General features: G+C 39.7%; 1 protein-coding gene across 2 annotated transcripts in view; it reads left to right on the forward strand.

Moving 5' to 3' along the window:
• Nucleotides 1-16,287, forward strand: part of SLC35F1 (solute carrier family 35 member F1) — a 385,894-nt gene that overhangs the window by 200,861 nt on the left and 168,746 nt on the right. The window contains exon 1 of one of the 2 annotated variants that reach the window (XM_087444034.1): nucleotides 5,819-5,926. The exons of the other annotated variant lie outside the window; for it this stretch is intronic. Within the exon in view, the coding sequence (XP_087300160.1) occupies nucleotides 5,853-5,926 (74 nt within the window). The 5' untranslated portion in view covers nucleotides 5,819-5,852. Of the gene's footprint in view, nucleotides 1-5,818; nucleotides 5,927-16,287 lie in introns of those variants that run through there. 2 annotated transcript variants of the gene reach the window in all.

The following is a 16,287-nucleotide window of genomic DNA, read 5'->3' on the forward strand; positions in this document are numbered from 1 at the left end:
GGCTGAGAAAATTGAAGCCCATGAATGTTATGTGTGTTGCTCAAGGTGACACTACTAGTAAGTTGCACAACAAGGATTTGAACCCAGCTGTCTGGCCAATAATTCTTCTCCACTGTACAAATAACACCCCCTTAAGGATCATTTCAGCCAACTACCCTCTCATCACACAGAATCATATTTAAGTTATCCGTGTAAATGAGAAATTATTTTGTCTTCAAAGACAGTCCTACCATCCCTTTAGAGATGCATTCTGATGCTTAAAAGTCCACTTAAAGGTATGAAATTTCTCTTTGTATCTAAATTTATCTTTTATATGATCTCCCACATTCTTTGTCTTTTAGCTTTCTTTTCCCCAGACGAGGGGAAGACTCTCAGACACACTGACACACTGTGGTAGACATAAGGGAAAATACAATTCTCAGATCTTTAGATACCAATAAAATAAAAATTACTAGATGATTTAATAACAGTACAAATTGAAGATTTCAGAATAAGTTCCTCATACATGCTATGTTTTAATAGCTGTCCTAGTCTTTCAGAATCCAATGTTGCCATCAAATCCTATAAGGAAGAGGATTTCAAAGTTATAGTTTCCTTAAAATTGAAATTGTCCTCAGAAAATTGGAAACTGATAAAACTGAACTCTACTTTTATTTTTAGAATGCAATTCATGGCCCAGCAATATTTTATTTTTGTAGGTCAATTGAGGCAAAATAATGGTATAATAATTTGTCCTAATTGAAGAATTTAGCACAGCATTTTTGCATGACCAGTATAAGAGCATCTTTACTCCAATTCCCTCATCTGGCTTTTTCTTTTCTTGTTTTATTCAGAAAAAAATAATTGAAATGCAACAAAAACATAAACCCCATTGTTAGGTAGTACCATTGCAGCTCAGCTGTGGGGAGCCTGTGACAACATGGTAGCTTGATTTCCAATGGCTGATTGCCCCGTGCTTGCTGATCCGAAAGGATTCAGTACCAAGCAAAGCTGCTCATTAAACAAGCTTTTGCCAAGTCAGAGAAACTCTATTTTTCCTGCCATAATATAAGGTACCAAGTGCAATTCTGTCAGCTTCCAATTTAACCCCAGGAATGGGAATCTGGGAGAGCTTGGATAAATGAGACGTACATGATAAAGTTTACTTTTATTATGTGCTTTTAATACGCTCCCTTGCCAAACTTTTAACCAGAGCTGCCAACAAGTAATGAAATGAGCTTATTTGAGTCTCCAAGCTTTTATCCCTACCCTGCTCCTGCCCCTCATTCCCTCATGAAGGAACTAACAAGCTGTGCTGTGGCCAAAAGGCAGGCGGCGGAAAAGAAATGGAGAAAGAGCAGAGTCAAGTTAATTCCAGACCCCTGGCTAACTGGCATCTAAATAATTAAGAGCTGGCTTTAAAATAAAATGCCCAACACCAAATAGAGGCCCAGCGGTGAATAGGACACAGGGAAGAGCACTGAACATTTTGGGACATTTATCAACTAGTAGGAGTCCAAGGCTGTGGGCTAAAAGCGGAAAGTTAGATGGAAACAGAGACCCAGAGAGGAGGGAGGAAATTAGACAGCCAGCTGGCAGCAGCAAACTCATCTAGTAGCTGGAAAAAAGATCAGCTTTCACTTTCAGTGATGAGATGGTGGGTAATTGGTAGTTTGAATAAGATTTATTCTCAAAAGGCCTTGTTTTTTTAAAGCTTGTTTTATGTTCCATTTATGTTGTATAATAAATACCTATCTACAAACTAAAGATAAAACCCTGAGAGAAACACTTCTCAGCTATGCCTCCAGGTTCAGTTAAAGTGGAGGGTTAAGGCAATTACCCAGAAGATTTAAGGGAAAACAATCTCACCTTTGCTGGAATTAACAGGCACATTCAACCCAAAGCTTACACTTGGCTTTACTCCAGCATTTATTGTTGGGGAGAATTGACCATCAAAAGTAAAATATTTGGTAGGTGTTATAAGCCCATTCTTAGAAATTCAATACCAAATGACAGATTTTATTTTACAGTTACCATGGAGATGGGTTCTACAAAAACAGATAAGAAATTTAATAAATGGCAAGGAAAGAAATTGCCTATTTCACTTTAAAGAGGTGACTCCCTCTGTGCCTTGCTGTTCTACACGCTAATGCTTTGGAAAATGCCAATTTTGGACTCGATAGATCTCTGCAACCCTTGGTCTTCCCTGAAAAGAATGGCAGACTCCCAGGCTTAAAATGGAAAACATTGCTGAATTGACATCTTGCAGACTGCAGTGAGCTCCTATCACTGTCAAAACATCCCGCCATTCTCTGAAACAGTCGGTTTGAACCGTACGTTTACTTTTACCCCCTTGGTGAGAGTTTCTGGAAACTCTGGGTGGAAATGGTAATTCTGGAAGCATTTACTTTTAGATGGACTAAGGAACCCCTTGTCATAGGGCCGTTAGGGGCCTGTTTAGTCAGCTCAAGTTAAGCAATGTTGGCCAAGCCTGCCGCTATCTTTTGGAAGGTGGAGTGGTCAGTCCTGTGCATAGCAAATGGGCCTTTGCAATTGCATCTTTTTTTTTTTTTAAAGATTTTATTTATTTTATTTTTTGCCCCCAAAGCCCCAGTAGATAATTGTATGTCACTGCTGCACACCCTTCTAGTTGCTGTATGTGGGACTCGGCCCCAGGATGGACAGAGAAGTGGTGCCTCGATGCGCACCCGGGATCCGAACCCGGGCTGCCAGCATCGCAGCGCGCGCACTTAACCACCAAGCCACAGGGCCAGCCCTGCAATTGCATCTTGAGCAGAAACCCAAATCACAGACCTGAAGAAAGCTGCATTTTAAGTGGAATTTGACTCATGAGGGATTCATGGTTTCAAGATATTTCTGGTCTTTTTAAGAACCAAGAACTCTGGGAGACATGGAGAGATGACATCTGAACTAAAAATTAGGGTATCTGGGCTCCAGTATCGGCTTTGCCACTAGCCAGTTGTGACCTTGGATTATTCACTTAACCTGAGTTTTATTTTCCTGAACTCTAAAATGAAAGGGATGGACTATGTGATTCTTAAGGTCACTCAATCTCTCAGAATCTCAGGATCAGGATCTTAAATTATAATTACCTTTTGGTCTCAAAGGCAAAGATTGTTAAATCTGATGGATTTGGTTTAAAAGATAAAATCCTATAAGTTCTGGGGCATCATTCTCTTTCTCTGAACTATGCTCTCCAGGCTGGGAGTCCAAGGGTCCCCACCACGATATTGGACCTACATATTCCTATCTCTCCTTAGAGAGGAGAGAAATAAAATATTAACAACCTGTACCCACACTGGAATTAAGGAGAGAACCCTCCACTGTCCTCCCCTTGGCCGAGGTCTCAGGCCTCTGTGTTGTTATTGAGCCCAAGTCCAGGCTTACTTGACCTGCTTCAGGTGACATTCCAAGGTCACCTGTCATGACCACTTGAAGGTTCTAAACCTAAGGAAAGCCCTGTGTCCTTATTTACAAACCCTTTCCTCCCTTCTTCTTCAGTAGGACCCAAGCACATATATTCAAATCTAGTCTCAGCAACACATCAAGAAATTCCATATATTCTTAAGGTATCACCAAAAACCTAAACTATAAAAATGACTGTCAGTTACAATTATAAATGCTATTCTTTATGGCATCTGACCTATTTCTTCTTACAACTCAATATTCTTAACAATGTGCAAAATAGATGACAGCAGGATGAATGAACAGTAAGTTATTATGAAGCAAAACTCGATCAACCAGGAACCATGGACAAAAGAAATTCTGGACGAAAGAACAGGGTCTCATGAAGCTCAACTTCTTATATTTACTCCCACATTCCAGAATCTCAACTGCATAAGCAACTATTTGCAGGAATTTATGTGTCTTTAGATATACAGACATATAAATAGGTGCTTGCAGGCATGTCTGTATGTGTTAAGAGAAAAATCAAGAATACATTTATCTACAGAAAAAAAAAGAAGAAAACGGTATTTTCAGAATTAAGCACTCATGTTTTACTTCTGGTTCCTGATTCAAAATTACTAACCAAAATCTATTGTTATAGGGAGTAATGTGTCACTTTTCCCTCCGTACTGTCTTAACTTGACACAGTTATTTGGGAAAAGATACCAATTATATGTATATATAAAATTGGAGCACTTTTTTTTTTACTCATTTATGTTTTTTTGTCACATACTTAGTGTAGATGTAGTGTGTTTACATATGATAGTAATATGTTATTCATTGGCATTTTCTGAAAGGTGAAAATGAGCAAATTTTGCCCTTGAGAAGGTCTTCAGTGGAGCAAGAATTAGACTCTAATTGACCCTGTCTATTTTCGAGCATATCCTGAGTATTCGTGGACTTACTTGGGCAGCACAAGTTAAGCCTCATAGCCTCATTCCTCCAGAGTGTCTCTCTTTTATTAGTGTTCATCAAATATGAGAACTCTCTCGGATACACAGTATATACACAGTTATACGAGGCAGACAGCCTCATACCTAGAACCTCAAGCTGATTCTACTTTTCTATGTTTCTGAAATGAAGGGTTTGCCAATGCCCCAGAGATGGAGCAAGCCAAGCCAGATGACGTCTGTGATTTTGGTGAGATTTTGGAGAAAAGGCATATTTAATATGTGACCTTGTTAATATCATCACATCCTCTCTCAGCCAGCCACACCAGTGATGGAGGAGGGCTGGCAGATCCACGGTCTGGAGTGGCTCTTGGGCTACTGCCTGTGGACAATCTCTATTCTTTTTTTCAGCTTGTTTGGCTTAATTCCTAGGGCAATAGACATTTCTGCTAGCATTTGGCCATGGAAGTACTGACTGAGTTAGAAATGATACTAGATCAGAACATTTTAAGAAGATAAATTTAAAACATATACCATTGGAGTTTTACCTTGAGAGGCAGAATATTTAGTGGTTAAGCCTGCAGAGATGACAGCCACAATGCTCCCCTCACTAACTAATGAGCGACTGCTGACTTTTCTGGGCCTGGTGTCTCACCTGTAAAAGAAAGACACAAATAGCACTCTCCTCAGTGGCTTGTTGTTAGGATTAGATGAATCAATCCACATAAAACATTTAGAAAAGAGCCTGCCACACAGTAAGTGTTGCACTAGGTTACTTTTTTTTTTTAAATCTTTGAATGTCAGTGTTTTAACTTTGGATAGTTCATGAAAACAAATGAGTAAGCAATACCTACTGAACACATTCGTTGCTCCCTTTCTAATATTTCACTAGATTGTTATTGAGCCGTTCATTAATTATTTGTTATGTGTCTGCCATGTGAGATGCAATGCAAGGCAGGCAAGATACATCATGCACAGGAGACCCCCAATCCCTTTCCTCATGGAGCTGAAAGTCTAGCTGGGAAGACACATGATAAATAGGTAAGAAAATAGATGAGTAAAATAATTATGGATTGGGATTAGTGCCATAGGGGACGTCAGTGAGAGCGGTGGTAAAGAATAATACTAGCAGGGTCTGAGAAGTGGCTTCTCTGAGGAGGTGCTACTTGGGCTGGTTTATGAGGGCTGAGAAGAGCTGGAGTGAGAGCATCACAAGCAGTGGGAATAGGAAGAAGGCAGAGTCATCACCCAGGGGTGGAGTGGCTGGAGAAGAGAGAGAAACAAAGAGGAAATCAGAATATGAAAGGCTTTTTCGACCAAGGAATTATGTGCTGTGATTTGTATTTCCATTAGCTGCATTACAGAGAATAGGATGGTGGGGGGGTGGGGGTGGGGGTAGGGGGGAGGTGGATGCACAGTTATGGGAGCAGGGAGACCAGGGGCATTCACAGAAGTCTGGAAGAGAGAGGATGGTGGCTTGGACCAGGGTGTTGGCAGTTGTGGTGAGATTAAGGGATGGATTTGAGAGATGTTTTGGAAATCAAATCTACAGGACTTGCTGCAAATGGATTGGTCCTGGGATGTGAGAGGTATGGAAGAATCAAGGATATGAAATGAAAGTCTCTACCTTAATTTTGATGCTAAATATGATGAATACTAAGTCAATAAGGTGAAAGGAACAATCTTTACATATGTAAGAGATGAGTTACATATAATGCAGTTAAATGTAGGATCCTATACTGCATGTTATGGGACAGAATTTAATAACTGGAAAAGCAGTATGATGTTTTGGGAATTTCTTCACTGAATATAAGGAGACTGGGTAAGTTTCATACATTTTTCTCATTGCTACGTTGCCTGTTGCCTCAGATGTATTACCAGTAATCTTCCAAACTCTCCATCTCCCTATATATACTGTGGGTTATGGTTTCTAAACTACATGATATTTACAAAACACTTTATAATTCTAAAACTTTTTAAGCATTATGTTATGAGCAATTTGAGATATCTGTCTTTCTACCTTGAATCTGGAACACAGTATTAACATTTCTTTTGGGGCTTCTTCATCTTCAAACTGAAATTTAGCAGTAGTACCTTCCTCAGTGGGTTGTTGGAGAGAGTCAGTGATTTGGTAGCCGTAAGGTGCTCTGCAATGCCTGTCACGTAGTACGATTTCCATCCATTTTAGCTCTTATTGTATATTATTTAGCTTCTTAGTGTATGTGTGCTTCAGTTTCTTTGTCTTCAAAATAAAGATGTTTCCCTTCTCAGAAACCAGTGGGGAGGCTGGTTTACTGCTGAATGCTGTGTCTTTCTAAGGAAGCTATAATTTAAGAGCAAGGTATTAGTAGTTTTTTGAGTAGATCACACCAAATGCCAGTCACATTACATAATGCCAAATGTTCAGAAATGTGAAAAACTGTATCCCTTAAGGCAGTAACTTTTTTCAATATTATCTACAGTTTTGTATGCAGAGAACGGCCACTACTTTGTACGCTTGAAGCACTGTTATTATTTCTTACCTATTTATACGGTGCTACATTCAGAAAAGATTTGATGTGGATTACAGTAAAAAGCTCAGAGATCATAAATCATTTAAATAAAAGTAACAGAACCAGAGCCAATAAAGGAAGGGGAAAAGTATGTAAAGATTTTATAAATATTTTATATTTTCTATAACCAGGAATTTTTCATGCAATTACTTCAGATTATTTTACAATCTTCTGATAATCTTCATAAAATATGTGGCATGGAAAGGTAGCAAATGTTGTCCTCACACCATGAATGTGACATGTCACTGTCTTGCTAAAGTCAAAGGTTGGGCTTACTCACATATGTGCTGGTTGATCCAATATTACACTTTCCCCAAACACACACAAATTTTTTTCATCGCTAATATTTTTTTCCTGCAATTTCAAGTTACTCCACAATTAACTTCATAGAGGAGGATAAATTCAAAAGTAAGAATTTTTTATTGATTCATGAAAGTCATAACTGAAAGCAAAAAAGAGAAAAAAAATCTGTCAATATGCATAAAGTAATTTTATGCAGTTGTTAGTCAAGGCACAGAAACAATTTTTATTATAGTGCTTTTCACTTGGCATTATATTTTAAGTATTTTTATATCTCTACAATCTTTTGGCAATGATATGAAATTGCTGCCTACTATTCAATCAAGTTGATGCACTATAACTTAATGAACCATTAAGTTATAATAACATTTAGGTCATTTCCAATTTTTTGTCATTGTGAATAATAATCGTGATACAAGTCTAGTTTTTCTGTCCTTTGGATGACTTCCTTATAATAAATTCTCAGATAGGAGATTACTGGAAGTGTCAAAGAGTATGAATATTATTGCATCTCAGTATATACTGCTGTCAGTAATGCAGGAGATGTTTTGCCCCAACTATTAAACATGGGTGCTCTCACCTTTTCTACATTACATGAGTATAAGTTGGTGAAAGTTTTGCATACTGATATAGTAACTCTAAATTTTGCATTCTAGCATTCAAATACAGGTGAATTTAATCTATATTATATTATATTATTGTACTGTTCTATACTATATTGTATTATAATATTAAGACACATACACATATGCAAATATATACATATATACTGATATAAGTACTATATATCATGATGAATTATTTCATCTTCATGCTAAGACCAATGGTCTTTTTTCTTAAAGAGGCTTTTCCAGAAATAAGTAACACCATATAAATACGGTTATGTCTTTTGTTAAGAAAACTCCATAAACTCCCTAAGTGTCAGATATATAATCTATCCTTTATAATACTACTTGGTAAGGACCTCAAGAAATGGATACATAGATTTAGCAAATAAGTCAAAGGATAAGCCTTGCTTTTAAGTAGTTATTATTTCAAGAAAAAAGAGCAGGTAGATCACCGTCTTTCAGAATGGATCACATCGCCTTTCTTCTTCCCCAGGCCCCATCCCATATCACATGATTTCATAGCCCTTGGATCAGAGTGATGTCAAAATTGTAACAGTAAAGACTTAGTGGGGGAAAAATAATGAAGTAGAATAAAAGTAGTGATGCAAGTAAAGCAATGTATCATGAGTTTGTGTGCACATGTGTGGTGTGTGTAGTGTATCTCTGGTTGTCTGTGTATGGCTGTATGGTTTGTGGTTAAGGACGCAGGGCCTGGAGTTAGACTGAGTTTGGATTACATTTCTATCACTTACTAGCTGTGTGATCTTGGGCAAGTTACTTAACCACTTTGTGCCTCAGTTTCTTCCCCTGTAAATGGAGATAATGAAAATATCTACCTCATGGGGTTGTTGTGGGACTAATCCACGTAAAACCTTTAGAGTGCCTGGCACATAGGTAAGTGCTTAATAAATGTTAGTTATGATTATTATTATTATCACTGCATGTTAAGAACTGAAGTCTCCAAAATGAGTTATGTCTCTCAGTAAATAATGATTGAGTAGAAACATTTTGTTCTCTTTCATTTTGTGGCACATCTTCTTAGCCACCCCAAGATATTTGCCCATAGGGTATGATTTGAGCAGTAGCTGGAAGATTCTGTCTTCCAATATATCTTCCACTAATTTGTCAAGTTCCATTACTGTGGCCTTTTTTTTTATGGAGTTTTGCCCTACTCCCTTCATCATCTTCTGAAATGCAGAAGAGGTGGCATGTTACCTATCTCCTCAGCATCAATAGAGTTATCAGGATTTCTTGAGTGGTCAAGACAACACAGGAGCTTCTAGAGGAATGTGTGGAGGTGGAAAAGGAAGGGCTGAGAGGGAGCTATGGGGCTGAAGGTAGTTCCTCCAGTGGAGGTAGGAAAGAGGTTGACACATGGCTCCATATGCTTCTTGGGATATTGCATCGGAATATGAGATGTGACTGGAATGGACCTGAATCTCTGGGAACGACAGAGCCAGGAGTTACGTGGTCTATCTGAACAAGAGGTCTTTGCATTACACTTGACATGATTCCTAGAATCAGTAATCTGTGATTTTTCCCTGGGTTTGTTCCTGGATCTGGGGGAAGGATCTGGTCCATAGAGCTCAAGGCCTTGCCAATAGTAAAGGAAAAAAAAAGGACAAAAGAAAGAAAAAAATACAAAATGAAACCCAGCTGCAAAAGCACACATTCCTAGTGCTGTGAATGAGCAGAAAACTGTTGCCTTAACTTGGAAGATGTTTTCAAAATTCAGTGGCAGAACTATTTTTAGGTTATAAAAAAAATATCATTTCTTTCCACTAAAACCAGTTTTTAGATGCATAAATGGCAACATTTCCGGCTAGAAAAAAAATGAATTTCCACCCAGGAGAAGTTTATAAAAAAGTTAATCATATTGATAGAATAAATAGACCAATTTTCACTCCAAAGAAATATTTCAATGTGCAGAATTACCAGAGGGAAGAATGTTTTCTCTTGATTTTCATTTTGGAGTTAAATTTACAGAAAATAGCCTTCAACTCTCAAGGAAAAATAATTTTGATTTTTTTCTCTTTTCCTTCTTGTAATGCAGAGATCCAGGTCACTATTTTTTGTTGTTGTTGTTGCTTATAGACTTTTTTTTTTTTTTGGTGAGGAAGATCAGCCCTGTGCTAACATCTGCCAATCCCCCTCTTTTTTTTTTTTTTTTTTTGCTGAGGAAGACTAGCCCTGGGCTAACATCCGTCCATCTTCCTCCACTTTATATGGGACGCCGCCACAGCTTGGCTTGCCAAGCGGTGCGTTGGTGCGTCGGTGCGCGCCCGGGATCTGAATCAGCGAACCCCGGGCTGCCACAGCGGAGCGCACGTATTTAACCGCTTGCGCCACTGGGCCAGCCCCGCTTATAGACTTTTTAAATGTCAAAAAGAATGGATTCTTTGATTTACTGATAAACAGCTTAACTCCTAGAGGCGACCATACACATCTGCTATGACTTCTCTTGTCACAGACTCTGTATCTAGGACCTTGTAACTGTGGCACACACTGGATACCCAGTGGCTGCATGGCCTGGTCGTGCTGTATGATCTAGTGCTCTGCTTCTTGGAAGCACTGGCCTTTCTGTCCACGGAGAGCTTCTTGGTTAACACTTATCCATCCCTTCCTTGTGTCTTGATACCTTTCTTTCCTAAGTGTCTCTGAGACCATCAAGGGAGTCTTAATGTGAGTGTCATGTGTCTGAGTGTGTCCATCTATCTATCTCCTTTCCAGAAGATAAAACACAACCCACTTTTGCAAGTTCAAATTCTTATGAAATCTGAAGTTAATAAAGATATATCAGTAACAGGAATAGATTACAGCATCACGAGAAAGAGAAGAGAGTGCCTGTGCAGGACAGGCCTTAATACCATGTTCAAAGGTGAACTGCTTAAGGCGGATGTTGGGCCTTTGAGAAGAAGGGAGTTAGACAAGGTCAAGATCTTTCTTCAGAGAGGAAAGTAGTTTGGCTGCATTTTATAGTCCATTATCTCATTACTTACTATGAAATCCTCCTCCTTGCCTTGGAGACACTTGCTCTATCATCTGTCAAGTCCAGTTGGAAACAGGGAATTAGAAATGTTGGCTGCCTCCAGCTCTGATTCAGCCTCTGGGGGCACGAGAGCCAGGAGAAACGTGTTGGTCTACAAATGAGCTGCTGACAGTAGCAGGTGGTTGATGAAGGCTGCTCAGTAAATAGTGCTGAGTCCCAGGATGACGCCACACATGAGGCAGAGATTAATGAACACAATCCCAAGGTGAATTTGAGGCAGAGACCCAGGCCAAGGTGACTTGATGTGGGCAGCAACACAAAGGAAGCACACTTTGTGTTTGTCTCTGCTTTCTGAGTGTGAACCTGTGAGGCAGGCCTCTCCTGGGATGTGGAGCCAGGGACTAGAAAAATCTAATGACTTCTGACAGAAAAGCCCTCCAAGATGTGCACACCTAGATACTGGCTCAGAAAGGAATTGTGCAGTTTTAGAAACTACAGTCGCTTCCCGCCATGAAGAGCAGAAATGAACGTCAGGATTTGTACTTCTTCCTCTTCCTTTCTAGCCTTCTTCCTCCTTCTCCTCCTCTTCCTCCTTCTTCTTTTTCTTCTTCGAGTTTTGTCTTCCATATTGTCAAACCAGCGATTAAAATTTGAACGTTTACTTCCTGTTCCATATGTCATAGTGAGGGGCACACAGTTAGAAAGCTTACTTCTTAACAGAGGTTCTACAAAGGCTAAATCAGTAGACGGAGAAGGACAAGTAGGTAAAGATTGAGAACAAAGTCACCTCTTGATGGGCTTATGAGTAAACAACTCCCCTCTGTATTACGAGATATATTTCTGAAATAGCTATGGGCCATGCTAGCCACTTCGGAAAGCATCTTGCCACACACACCCATCTTTAGTGTCCAAGCATGCTCAGGACACACAAGTTTACCAGAGAGTCATTAAAACTCAAAATAGCCAAATTTCAAGTATGGCTCTTAATTACTAACACGCTAATAAACTAAGAAGTTCATAATCCTTCTAACCTTCAAAATTATTCACCAGGTTATAAATTCTTTGTCAATCATAGCGTTCTCCCTAAAATACCATTCAAGAAATTTCAATACTACTTGAACTCTGTATTATCCTTCTGCAGCAGAAATATAGTTTATGTTGATTAACGCAAAGGTGCATATGAAATAAAGGGGAGGATTGAGGCATTTTGAAATCTCCACCTTTGGAAGCATTTAGATGTGGGGTACCAGCCATGTGTGCTGGTTGTTATGTAGGACCCTGCCCAGGCCCTTCCTTTGGCCTGGCTGCTCTGCAGACCTGCTGAACTGCCCACTTGCTCCACAGTCCAGTTGGATTTTAGCATCTGTCTCTGCATGCACAGATTAAACACCTGCTGTTTTGTAAACACTGTGAAGACCTCTGCTACCCATGGAGTGAAGGGAGGTTGACACTTGAACAGCACATTTGGGTGATTTCTGGCACTCACTACAACTAAATATACTGTACAAAATTCACATTCTCTCCAACATAATTCCCTTATCAATTCGCCTCCAAACATTTCTATGCAAGGAGAATAGCACCAGGTATTGACCACCTGTCTCACGTAGTTAGGGAGAAAGGGATCTTCAATCACATCTTTCTCATAGACCTAGGAGCCAGATATTCGCTTCTGCCAGAGATCCTGTAAAAGACCAAGCTTTTTTGTGGGAACCTGGGTCCCCACTCCATGCTCTGGGCCTTCGGGAAGACCAGGACACAGAGAATTACAAATCCTTAGGTTACTGCCAGCATGTTGACTGCAGAAGTTGGCAAGCACTACCATGGAAAGAGTCTCCTTTACGACACCTTCCCCATGATGCCCTACTGTGAGCATGTAGTATCTCCTCCCCACTGCCTGCCCTTGGCTGGCGATGGTATACTATAAGTTAGCATTATTTTTTTATAACTCTCCTGGTGTTAGCAACGGTCTACATTTACAGTAGAGTATTTGTGAAGAATTCAGGCATCTCCCTACTCCTGTCTTGCATGTAATCTACAGTTACTAACCCATTGAACACACTGTTCTATGTCTATATCTGTTTCATCTTTGAAGAGATGTAGGCATAGAACTGTCCCCATAGTGCTGAAACATTTAACATAGCTCATTAAAAAATACCCTCTGGTCTATTTAATTGTCTCTATTTGGAATTTTAAGTCTCTATGCTAACATGAATGCCTTGGTAGGAATAAAACATTTTTTTTCTTTCAGTTTCTAATTTTATTGTAGTTGAATCACAATATTTACAGTCGGCCCTCCATATCGGCCGATGCAGAACCCACAGATATGGAGGGCTGATACAAGGACTTGAGCATCTGCACATTTTGGTGTGTGTGGGGGGGTGGTTCTGGAACCAATCCTCCATAGATACCAAGGGATGACTGTATATCCTGAAGGAATCTTTACACTAGTAGAGGGTGGAGCCTCGTTTCTCTCTCATTAAACATCTACTCCCACCCCTTCCTTTTTATTCTTTTTTTTTTTTTTTTTTTTTGTGAGGAGGACTAGCCCTGAGCAAACACCTGATGCCAATCCTCCCCTTTTTTCTTCAGGAAGAGTGGCCCTGAGCTAACATCTGTGCCCATCTTCCTCTACTTTATATGGGACACCACCACAGTATGGCTTTCCAAGCGGTGCGTCGGTGCGCGCCCAGGATCCGAACCTGTGAACCCCGGGCCGCCAAAGGGGAGCGCGTGCGCTTAACCGCTTGTGCCACTGGGTCAGCCCCTGCTTTTTGTTCTTAAAGACTCCCAAAGCAGTTCAAGAGTCTCGTTCTCCTTCCAGTCATATACTTTCAATAAATATTTCCATAAATATCAAATGGGAAAATGCTTGCAGATATGTTCTGGGATTGTCAACTGAACCAAAAGTTCATATGCCAAACATGAAGAGAGTGAGTTAGTGAGAAAACTGGCGCCTCTCCACTCTCTCTCTGGAATATTCCCAGACAGCACTGGGAATGCGCAGAAGAGAACACCCCGTAAGAAAACATTTTATGAAATATGTGTCACAGCAGCCATCATGTTCTGTTCTTCAAAGGACCTCGTTTCTCACCTCCCTCAGATTGGCTGTGGAAATGGAATATAGATTAGTCAATATCAATTCATCCATGGCCAGGTAACTTTTGCAGGTTCTTAACCCATTCTCCTTTGATTTTGTATGTCATTGTTTTAGAAAAATGAATAATTGTCAGATGAATAGCTCTATTTTTCCAGATATTATTACACATGATCCTTTGTCTACTCCTCATTCAGCCTTGAGCATATCATTTAAGTGTGGTAAACCTTTCTTTTTTGCCTCATCCCCAAACTCTCAGACTTTACTCGCTGCCCTTCCCCCAAGCCAAATGAATTATAGTCCTTGCCCATAATAAAATTCCAAGTATTTCCAAAGGAGTAGGAAAAGAGGGGGTTTTAGGGAAGCAAGATGCTTTACTCACGAATGACTTCTTAGCTAACCAAAATGGAAATAAACTTTTCTCAGAGTGGAAGAAATGGAGACCTTCCGTTCCACAAATTTCCACAAAACAAATTAAATGTGACTCCAAGTTCTCTTTGCTCTGCACTCAGAGGAAATTCTCTCAGCCATTTGGGGAGAGGGCTTCCCTTTCCCCACTCCCAATTTACCCCAAACCCTTATATCCCACTCCTTCCAACCCCACCCATTCCTTTAGGGCTAGATGACTCAGGGTCTTATGCATATCAAAACACGCTGGACTACCAGTATACATATTTTCCAAGCCTGCACTGTCCCTCGGAATCCAGAAGTTTTGAGGGTTTTATGCCACCCTTGGGCACAGAAACCTATTCAAGCTAGGAGCCCTGGTTCCTGGATACAGTTTCCCTAAATGGTCTACCAACCCATTCCAACTAGATGTCTGCAACCTTCCCCTCCTCTGAGTGGCATGATGGGGTGGGTCTGGGTTCCTCTCGCTTATACAACCTACTCTGATCTTGGGGAATCTTCCCCCAGCTTGATACTTCTATGCCCTCCTCCCCCAAGCTGATGTCTGCCTTCTCTACCCCTAACATAATCCCCTCCATGGGATTCCAGAAACAAAAGGAACATTTGTTTTAGCCCTCTGTTTCCCTTCCCAATAGAAACTATTCTGATGCCCAGGAACTCAAACTTGAGAGGGAAAAAATACAGGGGGAAAACCACATCACTAAATGCCTCAATAAATTATTTTGCTATCAACATAAAGTAAATCCTAGTCTCTCTTTAGCCAGTCCTTCTGAAGTTAATGTAATATCTGTCTCAAGAAAGAAATGACCCAAGGTCAGCCTAACCTCTTATTCACTCCAAGGGAACATATCAGCCACTGAGTCATTAAACCAAGCCCGTTCTGCCTTTTTCACTCATAGAACTTCATTAGGTTTATCTGAAATGTGCTTGAAAAATAATCTAATTTATCTTGCTCCAAGTAATTTAATTAGAATTCAATTAAATTGTGCAGAATGCATACATCATTTTACATGTTGCACCTTCATTCATTTTATTTGCAATTTTTACTTTAAAGATGCAATGGAGTTATTTGGTCCTGCGGTATTCTATCCAAAATAATCCACTTCATGTATAAACTAACTGGTCCTCAGGAGCACTAAGGGAAACAAAATGTGTACCTCATTATGCATGCCACGCACAACTCATTTGAATTTAATCCCTCTGGCAATGTGTGCACTGGTGAGACAGGTACTTCAGCTATCAGTTCACTTATATTTCTGGAAAGGATACCTTTTTAGCCCCTCTCTTGTTTTCCAGCTGACACACACACATAAATGGATCAATAAAGGAGAAGAAATGATATTCAGATTCTAGTGAAATCACCTGCACAGTCACTATTAAAACTTTAAGATGTCAATCCGAAAGCACAGGCAACAGAAGCAAAAATAAACAAGTGGGACTACATCAAACTAAAAAGCTTCTGTACAGCAAAAGAAACCATCAATAAAATGAAAAACGTAACCTAGGGAATGGGAGAAAATATTTGCAAATCGTTTATCTGATAAAGGGGTTAATATCCAAAATATATAAGGAACTCATACAACTCAATAGTAAAAGAAACAAAAAACAAATAACCTGATTAAAAGCAAATGAGCAAAGGACCTAAATAGATATTTTCCCAAAGAAGACGTACAAATAGCCAACAGGTACATGAAAGGGAGCTCAGCATCACTAATCATCAGGGAAATGCAAACCAAAAGCACAGTCAGATATCACCTCACACCTGCTAGGATGTCTGTTATCCAAAAGGCAAGAGATAATGAGTGTTGGTGAGGATGTGGAGAAAAGGAAATGCTTGCATACTATTGATGGGAATGTAACTTGGTACAGTCATTATGGAAAACAGTATGGAAGTTCCCCCAAAAATTAAAAATAGAACTACCATATGATCCAGCAGTCCCATGTCTAGGTATATATCCAAAGAAAATGAAATCAACATCTAGAAGAGATATCTGTGCTC

This window comes from Ceratotherium simum, chromosome 19, assembly GCF_057802395.1.
Source record: "Ceratotherium simum simum isolate JZ-2026a chromosome 19, ASM5780239v1, whole genome shotgun sequence".
Taxonomy (NCBI): Eukaryota; Metazoa; Chordata; class Mammalia; order Perissodactyla; family Rhinocerotidae; genus Ceratotherium; species Ceratotherium simum.